This window comes from Emys orbicularis, chromosome 7 (genome assembly GCF_028017835.1).
Source record: "Emys orbicularis isolate rEmyOrb1 chromosome 7, rEmyOrb1.hap1, whole genome shotgun sequence".
Classification (NCBI taxonomy): Eukaryota; Metazoa; Chordata; order Testudines; family Emydidae; genus Emys; species Emys orbicularis.
In genome coordinates, this window is record NC_088689.1 from 55,930,590 (window position 1) to 55,949,528 (window position 18,939).

Consider the following 18,939-nt stretch of genomic DNA (forward strand, 5'->3'; position numbering starts at 1 on the left):
GTGCCTCCCTCTCCCAAAACAGCCAAAACAAGTAAAACTCCCCCAGTCTCTCATCTGTGATAATTGTCAAGTAACTGGTCTAGATAATAGCACTCTACTGATGGCATGTTAGGGTTGTGATAGAAACCCACAAAAGAAAAATCTCTAGCTTGCGATTAAATACCTAGGCACTATGGAGTGCCAATGGAGATGGAGTAGGGACACACTGGTGTTTGGGAGGGGTGGGGAGTGGTTGGAGGATTAAGGGACAGTATTTTAGATGTTTAAAATACTTTTTTTTTTTTTTTTTTTAAATTTCCAAAATTGTATGGTAAGATTTCATCAAAGAACCTTCTATTGTTGTTTAGAGGTAGGTTGAATGTACTGGCCAATGTCATCCGAAAAGAGTTGGAGCAGATCTTCTGTCAGTTTGATCCAAAACTTGAAGCAGCTGATGAGGTAACATGCAACTTTATTACTGATAGAGAATAAGTACTGAATTGTTCTGGATGTTCTTGTCCATGTAAATACACAGTACTAGGAACTATTAAAGTGCATAATTTTGTTTTGTAAAGTGATCAGAATCAATGGGGTTCATTGGTAACTTTATTCTTTACAAAACACTATAGCACATCTTTCAAATGCAGAAAGATTCCTAGTCATTAACTCTAAACAGTGAATTCGAGTCACAGGGTATCTCTCTAACATAGTTTGTTTTAGCTCCAACCATCTTCCTCTATTTTGCAGAGACAAGCATGTTGTCAGTGCTTAGTTAATATTAAGTGTTGTGTTCTGACCCTGAGGTATTAAAACAGAAACAAGTGTTTAAAATTTGAAATTATTTTCAATAAAAATAACATGCAGCGTGACACGTAACAGCTAGCCAGATTCATTTTTCACTATGAAGTGGAGATTTTAAATGTTGAATTGGAAGTAGTTTATATGGCTGGTGTACATGAACCTTGACTGTCTCTGTATGTTAGGGGTCTGGGGATGTAAAATATCATTTGGGAATGTACCATGAGAGGATCAACCGAGCAACAAATAAGAACATCACTCTGTCGCTTGTGGCTAACCCATCTCATTTGGAAGCAGTAAACCCTGTTGTTCAGGGGAAGACCAAAGCTGAGCAGTTTTACAGAGGGGATACAGAGGGGAAAAAGGTAAAATTACAAGCATGCTAGGATAACTTTTGCTGGTGTGTGTATGTGTATGTTTTTCTAATAGCCAATTTACAAAAGTTTTGAGCTGCAGAAGTGGGAGGTACTTCAAGACACTGAAACTTTTCTTTGTGTAATTGGATATGTTGGCCTTTGAGCTAAACTAATAATTTTAAATTAGCACAGGGTAAAACTTCCTAATTCTCTGACTGATTACCAGGTTGATTAACTTAGTTCCTGAACTTGGAAACCTCAGATAGGTTGTAACTTTCACTCAATTGGGAATCAAACAAAGCAGTCTGAATGCAGACAAGCATGCATGTTATGATTTCTTACATGTTTTTTTTAATTTGAATTGTGGTCCTTCCTAGGAAACCCAGTCATAGACCAGGGCTTATGGTGCTGGGCATTGTAATAATACATAACAAAAAGTTCATGCCCTGAGGAACTGACAATTACACTTCTTGTTACCTAATGCTTTTTTTTTCATTCCTCCCTTATCTTAGGTCATGTCCATACTACTACATGGAGATGCTGCCTTTGCTGGACAGGGAGTGGTTTATGAAACCTTTCATCTCAGTGACCTCCCATCATACACCACAAATGGCACTATTCATGTTGTGGTCAATAACCAGGTGAAAAACAGAATTTCTTAAGCAATTTGGGTCTAATGATTTCCCATATATTCCTTTGTTTTATTCTTGTCATGATAGATTGTATATACCAGCCCTCTTTCATTGACTAGAATGATTATAGCCTGAAAATGGTCAGCACATCTGGCTGTGCTCAGCGTAGGAGACACGGATTTTGTGGAACCCAAATGAGCATGTAAAAATGATGCATTGTGTTAGATCGGGGTCGGCAACGTTCGGCACGCGGCTTGCCAGGGTAAGCACTCCGGTGGGCCGGGCCAGTTTTATTTACCTGCTGACGCGGCAGGTTCGGACGATCGCGGCCCCCACTGGCCGCGGTTCGCCGTCCCGGGCCAATGGGGGCGGCGGGAAGCCGCGGCCAGCACATCGCTCGCCCACACCGCTTCTCGCCGCCCCCATTGGCCCGGGATGGCGAACCGCGGCCAGTGGGGGCCGCGATCGGCTGAACCTGCCGCGTCAGCAGGTAAATAAAACTGGCCCGGCCCGCCGGGGTGCTTACCCTGGCGAGCCACGTGCCGAATGTTGCCGACCCCTGTGTTAGATGAATTAAAGAAGAAATTACCTTCCAAAGTGAAAAGCCTATAATTACTGTCATGTAAATAACTATGTATTAAACTAAGACTTCAGGCATTCAAAACAAAAGCAAAAAAAAACCCTTTCTCCCACATATTAACAGAAGCTTGTTTTTTCTTAGATTGGTTTCACCACAGATCCCCGAATGGCCCGCTCATCTCCATACCCTACAGATGTTGCCCGTGTGGTCAACGCACCCATATTCCATGTGAATGCTGATGACCCTGAAGCAGTGATGTATGTGTGCAATGTAGCTGTAGAATGGAGAAACACATTCAATAAAGATGTGGTTGTAGATTTAGTAAGTACTGGGTTAATCTTAACTCTTCACTTTGCATATTTTATGCTAGTCTTTTAAAATAAGTCAGTAATGTCAAATATGTTACTAAGTATTTATAAACATTGCTGCGCTCATGGCATTTATTGGCTTGAATGCGACACGTAAGCAGTTTTCCCTACCTTACATTACTACTTGTATTATAGTACTGCCTAGAGCAGGGGTTCTCAACCTTTTTCTTTCTGAACCCCACCCCCCACAACATGCTATAAAAACTCCATGGCCTACATGTGCCACAACAACTGTTTTTCTTCATATAAAAGCCAGGCCCAACATTAGGGGATAGCAAGCAGGGCAATTGCCTGGGGTCCCATGCCACAGGGGCCCCCGCGAAGCTCAGTTGCTCAGGCTTCAGTCCCAGGCAGCGCAGCTCAGGGCTTCAGGCGGTGAGGCTCCGTGGCTTCATCCTGCTTGGTGGACCGCCTGAAACCTGTTTGCGGTTCCCCAGGGTCTGTGGACCCTCAGTTGAGAACCGCTGGCCTCGAGGACCCAACCAGAACCAAAGCCCTGTTGTGCTAGATGCTGTACCCAAAATAAGAGGGAGCCCTTACCCCAAAGAGACTTATGTTGATTTTAATGTCTCTTTGAGCAACAACTTTAATGCCTTAAGCCTATAAATCTCTAGAAAGCAGGAAATGTTAAGGGATTAGTTTCATGTCTCTCATTATTGACAGATATGAATCTTCCCTGTGTAGGTTTGTTACCGAAGGAGAGGCCACAATGAAATGGATGAACCCATGTTCACCCAGCCCCTGATGTACAAGCAGATTCACAAGCAGGTGCCAGTGCTGAAGAAGTATGCTGACAAACTGATTGCAGATGGGACTGTAACACTACAGGAGTTTGAGGTACAGTATGTCAGCAGAACTAGAAGGCCGTTTGTGATGCTGTTTGCAGAAGGAAGTGACTGTATGCTGTTTCCTTAACTACTTTTTGCTTCACTACTTTGTTGCCTTCATTCTATGCCTTTTTCTGACTGTCTGTCTTGTTTTGTTTTACTTTAAATAGAAAATAGTATTACTGGAGAAATGTGTGGCAGGAGATGAGCTTAATTTTCATTGCTTACCTGACCATAAGGCTTAAAGATGGAGAAAAATTGATTATTGTCTAACTGGTGAAGCTGAGACACTTGTGTTGATCTGCTATGTACATAGCTACTGTCAACCTAGGAGGACTGGAAATGCTGTGTAGTAATTAAAATAATACATGGTACCCAGGAAAAACAGGTTCTCCTCAATTCTTAGACTGATACAGTGATAAGGTAGGGCTGTTAAGACTGTTTAATATTAGTTGTGTCAGTGCTTCAGCAGCCTTTGAAAATTGCAGATTAGTATGATTTAAAGAGCTTAAGTGGAGGGGAGATACAGGGAATCAGAATTCACCTCCCTGCCTTGGATCTGTGGGAACACCAATTCAGAGGTGTCTGAATATTCGTGATTATATCGACAGCATCTCTAATCATGGGAGCTTCTTGTTGGAGCATCTTATGTAATTGGCAATTGTAGGCAATATGCTGATGTTTACTTAGAATAGGATAACAAACTCATTAGTTTTGTGCCTCAATTGTATTGAATCTGTTGCACTCAGAGTTCAAAGAGATAAGTCTGAACTACCATATAAAAATTAAATCTGCATTTGTTACTATATAGTTATTCCTATTAAACTGGCTAACTCTTTATATTGTACTTTTATGCTTGTGGAAGTGGACGTAGTAGTAGTAGCACTGTAAAGCAAGGCATTGCATGGGGAGACTGTGTTCCAACTTTTTAGGAACGTAGGATTCTAGATTGAACCAAAGATCACTGAGTCTGGTATCCTGCCTTAGGCAAAAACTGTGCCTAATAGTTAATGAGATGGCCCAGATCCACAAAGGTGTGTGGGCTCTTAACTTTCACTGAAATTAATGGAGGTTAGGAGCCTAAATACCTTTGTGGCTCTGAGCCAGTCTGCCCACAGTACCCAAATAATGCACCTAGACAGTTATACAGCTAAGCTACATAGGTGCATGGGGAATTCCTTCCTGATCCCTGTAGTGACACTAGAAGCCAGTTGGATAACCGTAATCTTCGTACATATGACAAATTACGTGTGCTGTTTTGATGCTGACCTGGAATACCACCTGCTCTTCTAGTGTTGGATCTTTCATCAGCAGAGTCTGCCCAAAGAACCAAATAGCAGGGTGGTTTTGTTTTAAGAAATGGACAAATATGTTTTAAGAGTTTTTGAGCTGAGTGAAACTCCCGTAACTCTACTGAAATCAGTGGAGTTACTCTGGGTTTACACTGGTGTAACTGAGATAAAAAACTGGAATTTTGTTTGCTGTAATGTGGATGTTTCATCACTTTGGAATGGTATGCACTTTCTATAAGCAGTGTGTCATTTTTTTTTTTTTAAATCTCTTAACTCTTTTTATATGGAAACTCGTTCTATAGGAAGAAATTGCAAAGTATGATAAAATCTGTGAAGAAGCTTATACTAGGTCTAAGGATAAGAAAATTCTACACATTAAACACTGGCTTGATTCACCTTGGCCTGGTAAGTGTTCTTCAAATACCCTAATGCCAGTGAGACTGGTTGGTGCCATTTGTGCTTTCCTTTTGAACCAAAGTCCTGCCACCTTTATTGAGCCCTTCGTCAGGCACCAAATCCTTTTGAAGTGAAGGATTTGGTTCTTGGTTTGCATATGCTAGCGGAATGAAAGGATGCCAAAACAGTTTGGCAGAGGTGCAGTTGTCAGTACATCTTTAGAAATGGATGTGGCAAAAGCAACACTTTATCACTTGGAAAAGAGCTTTTTTCAGTCTACTATTAACAGAGAAGTGATTTATCTGTAATGTTACCTGCCTTTATTCCTTCAGAGGGAAATTCCACCTCTGTGGACCTCTATTTTCAGGCCTTAAGCAGGTCTGAAATGATGCATGTGCCTTGTGCTGGCTAGCTCTCTGCACATGGTTGAATTTCACTCTCAATGAGTTAAAGTAAAACAGCAAACGAAAGAGCCATATTGTGTGTGTGTGAGATCAATAATTGTTCTGTATAGGGGCCTGGAAATAATCTGTTCCCTAATTTAAAAGGTGTGGAAATGGCTGTTGAAAACATTAGGATATTTTAAGAGTGTTTCTTTTAACAGTAAAATTCTTATGTTTTTATTTTTATTACAGATAGTGTAGTGGTTCTCTTAATAATTAGAAGCCTCTATTCATCCAGAATGCCTTATAACATTTCTCCTTCCAGGGTTCTTTAATTTGAATGGAGAACCAAAGAGCATGACTTGTCCTCCAACAGGCATCCCAGAAGACATGCTGAACCACATTGGCAATGGAGCTAGCTCTGTGCCCCTTGAGGGTTTCAAAATACATGGAGGTCAGCTGGATTCTCTGCTATTTCTGAAATGTCAGACATTGCTTTCTTTGTCCTTGCTTTGTTTGTTTCTGCACATCAGTCACAGGGTAGTCGCTCTTCTGAGGTACATTGGTAAAGGGGAGGAAGGAGCTGGTGACCTGCCTTCACAATTCACATATGCCACCTTACTGACAGGTGGGAAGGTGGCAGTGAACATCCTACCGAACTATTTTCCATCAAGAATTTAATATTCCTTTGTTATCATAGCACCTCTTTCCTAACCTCATTTAAAGTAAATTCCTTTTCTCTGTGGTCGTACAATGTGGAGGGAAGTGAAAACCTCTTTATAACATGCAGCTGGCTAAATCTTTCTTAGCGAAGAGGGTAAGACTGTAACTTCCCAGACTAATCAAGGCATCTGTTCTTTTCCGGATGTGCAATACATGTATGTCTTCACTTGTGCAGATGGACATGTGCTTGTATTCTTTAATGCATAGTATGAAAAGATGTCTGTACTACAAGTACAAATCTAACTTGCTTCCTGAAATGGAAATTTTAAATCTGAGCATGTTTTTAAAATACTAAAGGCACAGTTATGATTGTGGAGACCACTCCTTATGATGCTTTCCTCGTAGGTAAATAATTTCCTCTTCCTACAAGGATGCAGCTTCATCCAGTCAGACAATACTGCTTGTTTCAAGGAATCATTTTCTAGTACAACCACATGGCATATCATTGTACTGTGCTTAGTGTGAGGAAGGTTGGTCAAACTTTCTTTCAGCTTGTGGGCAGACATGACACATGTAGTCCAGTGACTACATTAAGTCCTGCTACTGAGAGTCAAGTGCTTTCTGAAAAAAAAAATCTTAACCCTTAGCATCAAGGGGCTTAATTCTGAACTAGTAACTCTAATGATTAAAAGTTAAACATATGACTAGCTCAATGGGTAGTGGTCTGCACTAGCATGCCACAGTCTGAGCATAATTTCTTTCTCCCTGGGCTGGTGGAATCTGTAGGCACTAGAGAGGCAGTATGCTCAGCCTGTGGGGAAGAATGGAACCACCTGATACAGTAACCCCCACTCACCTTGTCCATATCAGGTGAAGGAAGTTCACCTGGGTGTGAGGGCTGTTCTTCAGCATAGGATCCTCTCTAGAGAATCTCATTCCCCTCTATAACCACTCTTCAAAAAAATGAAATGTCAATATACATCTGGAAATCTCTCAATGTCAGCAGCTGCAATAGGACCTTCTCTGTGTATGTTTTCCTTCGGGAATATTAAATGTAACAAGCAGTGGTAAGGGGATCCCTAATTATATTAGCATGTTTATTGAAGCAATTACTGTATTAACTTTAAAAATCTGGTGTGCATTTGTGCAAGAGGCACTGGATTGCTGTGACACTTTGATTAGTTTTAAATTAATATTACTGGAAGAATAATTTTAGGTTTGGATTTTACACCTTCTAATTAAACATAGCTTTCTATTTCTCTGTGGAGTGGCATTCCTCTAAGACTATCTGTATACTATGGGTGTGATTCCCCTGCTCATATACCCAAAGCTTTTAGTCTGGATGTAGCCTTAGGCAGTAGTGCTCAAACTGTGGTCCACAGAACTCTTTCAGGTGCTTCAAAAGGCCAACAGAATAGATGGAGAAGGAAAGGGGTTGGGGAGTTGGAATGGGAGGTGCTCCATGAAGATGTCTGGGTGCTTTTTGTCCAGAGCAAAAGCCACTGCTCAGATTGCCTGGCAGTAGCTGTAGCTGTAGTAAGTGGCCAGTCTGTGGTTCTGCCTTGCACAGATTGATAGAACTTTACTGTGCAAATCTCTGACTGGGGATCCAGGTTGAGGAATGAACCTCCCCAAGTGCCCCATTATAGTGCATTAATCGTAAACCACCAGATGAGCTGTTTAAAATTTTGAAGTAATTTTTGGTGACTGAATCTTGAGTTTATTGGTTGGGAGTGTTTTATGTGATTAAAATTCCTAAGACGGCGTTACGGCAATGCTTTCAATTAAACATCTTCAGTGTTTTTGTGTTCAAATGGCATTTAATTAACATAAATAATTTGTCTAAGTCTAACTAAGATTACCAATCAGGAGGGAGATTCCAATTGTACACAGTGTAGCAGTCAGTCCTCAAATACATTTGCTACAATCCTTTGCTATGTTTAACATACAGATTTCTTGTAAAATCCACATCAGTACAATTTGGGTCACTTGGTGAGAGGCATGTTTTGTTTATTTGTACAGCATCAATATTGTGCTTTACAGAGAGGTCTGAAGACAAGAATCCACTGCAAAGAGATGACCGTATAAAAAACCAGTCAGTGTACTAATTAGAGACATGGGTTGGAAAGGTGAAGGAAGTAGTTAGTTAGGTAACCTGGGCAGGGACACGGGTCAGATGAAGAGAGACTAGAGTAGAGTCTCTAGTGGAAGTGGAATCAGAAGCTAAATGTACAGAACTTAAAAGATGAGGATGAGTGTTGGGAATCTAGTGAAGGAATGTGAAGTGGGGCTGGAAAAGGTTGGGTAAATGGAAAGTGTAGATGAATGTTTTGGACAGATTCAAAGCAGGTTAAAGAGGAAAGAATCAAGGGGCTGGAGTTGAGAAGGTTGTGGTGATTGAAATGAGATGTATCAAGAGCAAGGGTTTTTGTGCTAGGAAAGGGAAGAAGCAGAGAGAAGGATTTTGGAGGTGTTGCAAAGGGGGCAAATGGCAGGATTTAGTAACAGTATCAATATGGAGGCAGAAATAGAGAACAGAGTAAAATATGACACCTAGTTTGCGAGGCTTGTATTCTCACAATTTGATTTACACTGACATAAGGAGTTTTCAGTTTCGTTCTCTGTGAAAGTCAGTGAGGGTGCACCTTGTGCTTTTTTTTATTTAAAATTTCCATGCAGTTGTAAAGAATGAAGAAATTACAAGATCTTTCCTGTGGAAAACAGCTGGTTCATAAGCCATATGCTAACTGAAAATCCATATCCATTTCAAATTAAACAAAAGTCCATATTGAGACAAGTCTCGTAGTGTAAAATACAAAAACCGAACCAACCCCAGTCTCCTAATTTCAATCTTCTACAAAATAGAACCAAATCTATTAAAAAAATTCCTTTTGTATTGCTGCACAATAATCTTCCTGACAAACTCCGTATCTCACCTTATTTCCATCTCACTAAACCATGGTATAAATAACTGTGTAGTTTAATATTATCAAGTGTTGGTTCTGTCAGATATTGTCTAGGAAGCTAGCTATTTCTAACCCCCTCTTCTTGATCTGTATTTTAAGCATGGTTGTGTGTTCTTGGATATACTAGGATCTGTGTGTGTTTTTTTTTTTTTAAACTTGTGCTGCTGCTGGTTTTGATTTGCCAAGTACAGTGGGTCAGCATCTAGCTGGGAGTAACCATTCAAACTTGACACGTTTCCCTGGCTCAGCCTCTGCATTCTGAGAGATGTGGATATAATATGCATGTGGAACATTTGTGACCTAGCCTCATTAATTCCCAACTGTTACCCCCATATAGGGCTTTCTCGGATCTTGAAAGGCCGATTGGAAATGACCAAGAACAGAGTGGTTGACTGGGCCTTGGGAGAATACATGGCTTTTGGATCTTTGCTGAAAGAAGGGATCCATGTCCGACTGAGTGGGCAGGATGTTGAAAGGGGCACTTTTAGGTGAGTACCAAGTTGGCTGCTGCCAAATACTAGTGGATGAAAAACTGCATGGAAATACAATTTGGGGTTCTCCTATGGATTATGATACTCTGGAAGGAATTATAGGCTTACAGTAAATGATTACCTATATGTTTTGTATGCTGTGTGTATCAATCAATCAGGTGTCTGTATGTTTTTTATTTATATACTTAAAGATAACTTCCATAGGATGGAAGGATATAAAATTAGCAGTAAATGAATACTTGTTTTTATTAAACAATAATTACTATTATTAAATATTAACATCAATATTGCAGTAGTGCCCAGAGGACTTGTTTAGATCTGGGGCTACGTTGTGCTAGGTGCGGTTAAACTTGTATGAGGGGACAGTCCTTTCCCTGAAGAGCTTAAATCAAAGATGAGTTACATACCGAGGGGAGGGGAATGGGTACAACCCAGTGTATACAACTTTTATATACATTTGTATTTTTTCTAACTAAAGGTATGTCAGCTATCCTCACATGCCCCCACCCCCAAATTAACCATCAGTAACCGGCTAATTTCTTATAGCTGTTATAGCAGAGGTAAGTAGTAAAGTGGGGTTTGACTGTGGAGAAGGTGGTAGCTGTGGTGGTGGAGGGTGTCTGTGCATTTAGGACATTGTGGAAGAAGGCATTGATAATTATGGGGAAAACTGACAGAGGAGGCTGTGCAATAAGAAACAAATGGAAAAGCAGGGAGGGGCAGAGTTACAAATGGCTTTTTGCTTGAGGACAAGTAACTTGAGCATGGCATAGTTAGAGCAGTGGGTGAGGAAAGTGATTTTTATCAGCTAAATTTTGAATGGATTGGAAAGGGCAGCTAGGGAGACTGGTTTCAGTAATTAAGATGAGAAGTAAGGAGGGTTTGCGTTTTGTGAATCTGGTTAGAAAGAATAGGATGCATCTTTGAAATGTTATGAAGAAAGATTTGGACACAGCCTGGATGGTGTAGGGTTAGAGGGCTGAGTGGAATTTAAATTGATGACAAGACATCTAGGTGGGAATGTTGGAGAGCCAGGCTGAGATTTGAACAGATGATGCCCTCCATTCCTTCAGAAGATTCAAGAATGGTTCTGAGCTCTTTGGGTCTGTGATGGAATGGAGAAACTGCCCATCAGCATGGCAGGGGTTAAAGAGAGCCTTTGGGCCCAGCTAGCCCTGCACCATTATACCTGTAGCCAATGGCAGGCCTGGAGGGGAGAGAATAAGAGAGAACCTGTCTCAGTTTGGATCTGACTGGTGAAGAGGCATGAACTAGCTGCCTCCCTAGTTGAGAGGGAGGGTCACTAGCCTACCAGCCAAGGCTGCCACCAGGGAGTAAGCACTGTCTTCCCAGCCAAGGGAGACTGTGGAGGAGCCTCCAGCAACTGAGGTAGGTGGGTGATTGAAGCACAGAGACATTGTGGAGTTTGGCCTCACCAAACTTATGGCAGCCTCACCCAAAGGAGCCTGGGACCACAGCAGGGCATTGCCTAGGGTGACCAGACAGCAAGTGTGAAAAATCGGAACAGGGTTGTGGAGGGTAATAGGAGCCCATATAAGAAAAAGACCCAAAAATCAGGACTGTCCCTATAAAATTGGGACATCTGGTCACCCCAGCATTGCCCCAGGTCCACGAGGGGGCGATACTGGAGGCAAGTCACTCCAGTGACTTGGACTATAGGGGCCACACCCCAAACTGAAGGGACAGTGGTAAGAAGTAGCCCAGGGCAGTGGATTTAGACTCCCCGTTGAGAGGTCCCTCTGTTCAGGGGTTGACTCAGATGGGACCCGGTGGAGAGGAAGGGCCTGGGTCTCCCTACCCTCCACATAAAAGACGTTGGCACCTCGCCCAGAGGTCAGGTGCACCAACAATTAGGCTGCTTGGCCCTCCAAGCACCCTGTTACAGGGCCTCTGTGTCCCAGCCACAAGGAGAAAATGATCACCCCAGCAGCAGACTTTTAGACAGTGCTCCTATATCTAACGTTACCATCAGCATAGAGGACCTCAGAGCCACTGAGGGCGAGACAGATATTCCATCATGAACAACCCTTTGCTGTCTTTTCTGCTCCCCCACAGTCTAGGGCTTCCCCCTGGCCACAGGTTTGATGCCATCATTGAGAACCTGATAGAACTACCAGAGAATTTTTTGCATTCTTACACCTCTTCCACCACCTCTGGACAGCTGCCTTTTTTATGTTCAGAAAGACCTTTTTAGTTTGGGCTAGGATTACCTCAGACCGCTGGGTCCTGGAGATCATAAGCAAGAGGTATCCTATTCAGTTCCAGTTCCTTCCCACCTCTCCCTAGTTTCTGCACCTCTTTTTGCGTACCCTTCTTCTGACTGTTAAAACAAGTGGACCCCTTCTACAAATCGGAGCAATGGAACCTTGGAGTTCAGGAGCAGAGATTTTTATTCCTATTTTTTTTTTCTTATTCAAAAAGAGAGAGGGGATTTGCAGCCCATCCGGGACCTTTGACATCTCAAAATCTTCATTTGACATTTCAACTTCAGGATGGTGACTTTCGCCTCCGTAATCCCCTTATTGGATCTTCAGGGCTGGTTTGCTGCTCTCATCATGCAAGATGCCTATTTCCATATATCAATCCATCTGGCCCATAGCAAAAACCTCAGATTCCTGGTAGGCACATCTCGCTACCAGAACAGGTCCTACTCTTTGGTCTTTTCCACAGCATCAAGAGTATTCAGCAGTCCTGGCAGCTCATCTAAAGAGACAAGGGATCCAAGTCTACCATTAAGTCAAGAGAGAGAAATCCACTCAGACTCAGAGCGTAGCTCATAGGAGTGGTGTTAAATTCCAGGACAACAAGGCCTACTTCTCACAGCAGAGATTTCATACCATAGTAGGTCTCATCAACCAGCTCCAAGCCCACCCAAGAACATCAGTGAAACATGGCTCATATTTCTGTGACCTCATGCACTTGTTACACAGCATGCCAGACTTCACCTATGCTCTATGCAAGAGTCGTTGAAATCTGTATCTACCTAAGAAACACCACATGCATGTGGTGGTCATGGTCCCCCAAGAAATCCTTTCCTCATTTAAACTGGTGGAAGGATCTCCTCAGATGCACAATACTGTATTCTTCTAAGCACTTCTACCTGCCAAGACTCTGGTGACAGATGTTTCCACGCAGGGGTGGGGGCAGTTTACCTATATCAGCTTCAAATTCAGGCTTGTGGTCCTATCAGGAAATTCTCCTTCTTACAAATGTTTTAAAGCTCAGAGCCAGCTACCTGGCATGCAAAGCATTCCTGCCGCCTCCTTCAGGGATCCACAATACAAATGCAGACAGACAATACTGTAGCTCTGCACTATGTCATTAGACAAGATGGAGCAATATTATCCCCATGCTTCAAGCGGTCTCTCTCCCAGGCCTGCTGGGAGCTGGTGTGGGGCTCCTAATTACTGCATATTTTCAGTGCCACTCCTCTCGCCCCACCAGCCAACCAAACAGGCAGGAAGCAGCTGAGCCAGATGGATGGTGGCATGTAGTGATACCCCCCATTCCCCATCCCCGCCACAAGCAGTCGAATTAGCTCAATACTATGATTTCCCCCCCCCCCCAACAACGGGGAGGCAGAATCATGGTTTACACAGGGCCTTAGACATGAATGAATACAGAATTTGATCGCTTGACAAAATATAAGTGGTGCCACTGTCCCGATCTGACTCTCAATGGAGTAAAATCTTAATGATGTATTTAATTGAATTCTTTGATGCAAAGCCCATTTCTGGTAGTGGATGAACTAGCAGCTGCCCTATGCTTGATTGTGATTGCCTACAGTAGCTCATGATGAACCAATTTGGCCTGTTAGCCTGTTTTCTTCTGGTATGCAGCTCCACATGTTTCTGCTTAACTTCATTTAGTATCAAACCTTTGAGGCTTTCTTCTCCCCCTTGATCTTTTACTGCCATTTTAACGGAATCATTGGGACAAGCATTTTTTAAAAAGAGATACTTTCAATGGATTTATCTTCCTAGCTTCAGTGTTAAGATCTGTTTTCGTAAGGTGCTCAGCACATCCAGGGAGATGCTCAGCTCCCCCAGCTCTCCTTAAATTCAGGTAGGAGTTAAGGATGCTCAGTTCTTTGTAGAATCAGGGCATTAGTCAGCTCTCTTAAAGTGATTGATTAATATAGTGGCATTCTTCCATAGACCTGCAACAAGGCAACATCCTGATACTATAATATAGGTTGTGGGAGAATTTTCTTTTTAGAACAAACAGCCTGATTTCAATGTATGCGTAAGGAAGTAAATAACTTAGTGGCTGCATAGCCATATAGGGTATGTCTAAACTGCAGCTGTTGGGTATGATTTCTAGTGCGGGTACAGAGACTCAGGTAGTACCCTGAAATTAGCAGTTTTGACATTGTGGCACAGGTAGCAGCTTGGACAAGCCACCTGACTCCAAGCTCACTTGACCCCCTGGGTCCAAGCTTGGATGCCAGCCTGAGCTGCAATGTCCATGCTATTTTTAGTGCGTTAGCTTCAGCAGAGCTAGTGCAAGTCTGTGTACCCACACTGGAAATCGCACCTGACAGCTGCAGTGTAGACCTACCTCTAGGGAACACACAAAACCACATGCCATTTAAGAGAAGTCATTCAAACTAGCTTAGTTAGCAAGAGGCTCCTACGCTATCCGATTATAGCTCTGGAATTTATTAATCAGCCTTTTGGAAAATCAGAAAAAATTAGGGCTGTTGCACAGTTAAAAGTAGTCGCGCATTAAAAAAAAATTCCATTTATTTAAATATTTTTGGATGTTTTCTACATTTTCAAATACATTGATTTCAGTTACAACACAGAATACAAAGTGTACAGTGCTCACTTTATATTTATTTTTATTACAAATATTTGCACTGTAAAAATGACAAAAGAAATAGTATTTTTAAATTCACCTCATACAAGTACTGTAGTGCAATCTCTATCGTGAAAGTGCAACTTACAATTGTAGATTTATTTTTTTGTTACATAACCACTCCCTAACAAAACAATGTAAAACTTTAGACCCTACAAGTCCAACTCAGTCCTACTTCTTGTCAGCCAATCGCTCAAACAATTTTTTTTACATTTGCAGGAGATAATGCTGCCCTCTTCTTGTTTACAATATCACCTGAAAGTGAGAACAGCGTCACAAGATATTTACGTTCCAGATGCGCTAAAGATTCCTATTTCCCTTCATGCTTCAACCACCATTCCAGAAGATGTGTGTCCATGCTGATGATGGATTCTGCTCGATAACGATCCAAAGCAGTGCAGACCGAAGCATGTTCATTTTCATCATCTGAGTCAGATGCCACCAACAGAAGGCTGATTTTCTTTTTTGGTGGTTCAGGTGCTGTAGTTTCTACATCAGAGTGTTGCTCTTTTAAGACTTCTGAAAGCATGCTCCACACCTCGTCCCTCTCAGATTTTGGACAGCACTTCAGATTCTTAAACCTTGGGTCGAGTGCTGTAGCTATCTTTAGAAATCTGATATTTGAACAGTCTTTGTGTTTTGTCAAATCTGCAGTGAAAGTATTCTTAAATCAAACAACATATGCTGGGTCGTCATCTGAGACAACCATAACACACAATACATGGCAGAATGCGGGCAAAACCATGGAGCAGGAGACATATAATTCTCCTCCAAGGAGTTGGGTCACAAATTTAATTAATGCATTTTTTTTTTTTAACAAGCATCATCAGCATTGAAGCATGTTCTCTGGAATGGTGGTCGAAGCATGGAGAGGCGCATAAATGTTTAGCTGATCTGTGATGCCATGCAAATGCCTGTTCTCACTTTCAGGTGACGTAAATACGAAGCAGACAGCACTATCACCCGTAAATGTAAACAAACTTGTTTCTCTTAGTGATTGGCTGAACAAGAAGTAGGACTGAGTGGACTTGTAGGCTCTAAAGTTTTGCATTGTTTTGTTTTGGAGTGCTGTTATGTAACAAAAAATAAATAAATCTATATTTGTAAGTTGCACTTTCATGATAGAGATTGCACTATACTACTTCTATGAGTGAATTGAAAAATACTATTTTTTTTGTCACTTTTATAGTGCAAATATTTGTAATCAAATATAAATAAAGTGAGCACTGTACACTTTGAATTCTGTGTTGTAATTGAAATCAATATATTTGAAAATGTAGAAAAACATCTAAAATATTTAATAAATTTTCAATTGGTATTCTATTGTTTAACAGTGCAATTAAAACTGCAATTAATCATGATTAATATTTTTAATTGCAATTTTTTTTGAGTTAATCGTGTAAGTTAACTGCGATTAATTGACAGTCCTAGTAAAAATGAAATAACATAAATGCTTGTGGAGTTGAACACTGAAGTCTTCCATGATCATAACTGTTTGATTTATGGTAGCCTGCTCATGTTTGCCTGCAGCAGTGTAAAGGATCTGCCAAGTGCTTTTGCTAGAGTGGAATGACTGTAAATCTTAATTGCAATTGGTTAGGAACAACTGGACAATATGGAATGAAATTAGAAATTACTCCCAAAAATCAGGCTCGGTCCTAATATATCAAATGATGGTATTTAAAAAGAAGTGGGGGGGAAAAAATCCCTGTAGAAAATTGTAAGGCTTAACATGTAATATTCAGACTGATTTCAGCAGGGGAATGTGGCAGAAACATTTGCTCAGCATGAGGGCACAACTAAGAGACTGTGTAGCTTTAAATAAATCTTGTCTGCTGTTCACTGATTATGTGACCTGATGTGTTATAATAAATGTGTGTCACTCCCATAATCCTTAACAGGAGTTTCTCAAAATTCCCATGCATTGATATTAGAACAAGTCCTTCTACAAGAGACTGAGGAATGAACATTATATCCAGACATGCCAAACCCGCGGAAAAAAAACGCAGAAATTGGGCTTGTTTTTGGCTTAATTGGTTTGTGAGTTGCTTGTTGGCTAGTTCTTGGCTTGTTGCTTGTTTGGCTTGTTGCTTGTTGCTTCTTTTTTTGGATCGGCTCCCGGCAAGGGGGGAGGGCAAGCAGAGACAAGGGGGGGAAGAGAGTCAGGGTGCACAGCAGGCCCACCACAGTCCCTGACTGCACGCCGGGGGGATCTAGTAACATAGAGTGTTGGGATTAGCTTGATTTTTGTCTTATTGTGAAAGTTGGGGTGCTTATTTACCATGTGAAAGTTGGCAACTGTGATTATATCCACTGTACCCTTGCTTCAACCTGTGATTACTGTAAAAATCAAATGAAGTAAAATTTGAGAGATAAGCAATTAATATTTTAGAAGTGATAGAAGTACTGTACTGACATAATGAGAACATCAGGGCAGTTATTCATTATTGTTTTTGCTATCTTGTAGCTTCCTAAGGTGTTAGCAGTAGTGTAGTCAGCAGTACTTTCCATGACTGTTTGGTTCACACCAGGACTCAGCCATATCTTTGTGGGGACACTGGGCAACAGAGGCTAGTCAGGGATCTGGAGCAAGATACAGGAGTCTGTCCCGTATCCAGCAGCCTCCACTCAGGATCCCCATTATGTTAATTTTAAGAGTCTTGTTTCTTCTCTCAGGGGACACTACCCCATTAGCTCTCACTAGTAAACACAAAGATCAGCTAAAAGTGTAGAATTTATAATGAGCCTTTTACTTCCCACCTCAGCACTCCATATTGTTTATAATTAGCAGTAGAAAGGGAGCTAGATACTGCTGCAGGTAAAAGTACAGTCCCTTTCGCTTCCAGCACCTAGGAATGAGGGAGGACAGGGGGTGGAGGGAGGGAACCTGAATCTGCATCAGCATGAAGAGTTGCAGAGAGACTGCCAAGGGTCAGTGCAACATCAAGATGTGATTTTTGTGTCTCTGTATCATTCTGATGAAGTGGCTCTCCAGCTATGCTTACTCTAGTCAACATCTACTAGGGAACTTAATTGTCTTCCCAAAAAGCATGCCACATTTTAGTTTTAGGCCTGGTCTACACTACGAGTTTAGGTCGACTTTAGCCGCGTTAATTCGAATTTAGCCTGGACACGTTCGCACGACGAAGCCCTTTCTTTCGACTTAAAGGGCCCTTTAAACCGGTTTCTTTACACCACCTCCGACGAGGGGATTAGCGATAAAATCGGCCTTAGGGGGTCGGAATTGGGTTAGTGTGGACGGAATTTGACGTTATTGGCCTCCGGGAGCTATCCCACAGTGCTTCATTGTGACCGCTCTGGACAGCACTCTCAACTCAGATGCACTGGCCAGGTAGACAGGAAAAGCCCCGCGAACGTTTGAATTTCATTTCCTGTTTGCTCAGCGTGGAGAGCACAGGTGACCACGCAGAGCTCATCAGCACAGGTAACCGTGATGGAGTCCCAGGATCGCAAAAGAGCTCCAGCCTGGACCGAACGGGAGGTACGGGATCTGCTCGCCATATGGGGAGATGAATCTGTGCTGGCCGAACTCCGAAGCAGTAAACGAAATGGCAAAATATTAGAAAAGGTCTCCAAGGCCATGAAGGACAGAAGCCATAACAGGGACGCACAGCAGTGCCGCGTGAAAATTAAGGAGCTAAGGCAAGCCTACCACAAAGCCAGAGAAGCAAACGGAAGGTCCGGGGCTGAGCCGCAAACATGCTGCTTCTACGCGGAGCTGCATGCCATTCTAGGGGGTGCAGCCACCACTACCCCAACCGTGTGCTATGAGTCCCTCACTGGAGAATCACACAGGGAAGCGGGTTCGGGGGACGAGGAAGATGAGGATGGAGATAATATAGATAGCTCACAGCAGCAAGGAAGCGGAGAAACCGGTTTCCCCAACAGCCAGGATATGTTTATCACCCTGGACCTGGAACCAGTAACCCCCGAACTCACCCAAGACCCTGTGGGCACACAGGGGACCTCTGGTGAGTGTACCTTTGTAAATATTACACATGGTTTAAAAGCAAGCGTGTTTAATGATTAATGATTAATTTGCCCTGGCAATCGCGGCCAGTACAGCTACTGGAAAAGTCTGTTAACGTGTATGGGGATGGAACGGAAATCCTCCAGGGACATCTCCAGAAAGCTCTCCTTCATATACTCCCAAAGTCTTTGCAAAAGGTTTCTGGGGAGGGCTGCCTTATCCCGTCCGCCATGGTAGGACACTTTACCACGCCAGGCCAGTAGCACGTAGTCTGGAATCATTGCATAACAAAGCATGGCAGCGTATGGTCCCGGTGTTTGCTGGCATGCAGACAAC

The 18,939-nt window shown here is 42.3% G+C and overlaps 1 protein-coding gene across 5 annotated transcripts in view; it reads left to right on the plus strand.

Annotated features, from left to right (window-relative positions):
* OGDHL (oxoglutarate dehydrogenase L) overlaps positions 1-18,939 on the plus strand; it is a 104,826-nt gene that overhangs the window by 40,685 nt on the left and 45,202 nt on the right. For 4 of the 5 annotated variants that reach the window (XM_065407448.1, XM_065407449.1, XM_065407450.1 and 1 more), the window contains 8 exons: positions 348-438; positions 963-1,142; positions 1,646-1,774; positions 2,487-2,666; positions 3,398-3,550; positions 5,135-5,237; positions 5,937-6,065; positions 9,578-9,728. In XM_065407448.1, the coding sequence (XP_065263520.1) occupies positions 348-438; positions 963-1,142; positions 1,646-1,774; positions 2,487-2,666; positions 3,398-3,550; positions 5,135-5,237; positions 5,937-6,065; positions 9,578-9,728 (1,116 nt within the window). The remainder of the gene's footprint in view (positions 1-347; positions 439-962; positions 1,143-1,645; positions 1,775-2,486; positions 2,667-3,397; positions 3,551-5,134; positions 5,238-5,936; positions 6,066-9,577; positions 9,729-18,939) is intronic. The other variant, XM_065407452.1, reaches the window with a different exon arrangement.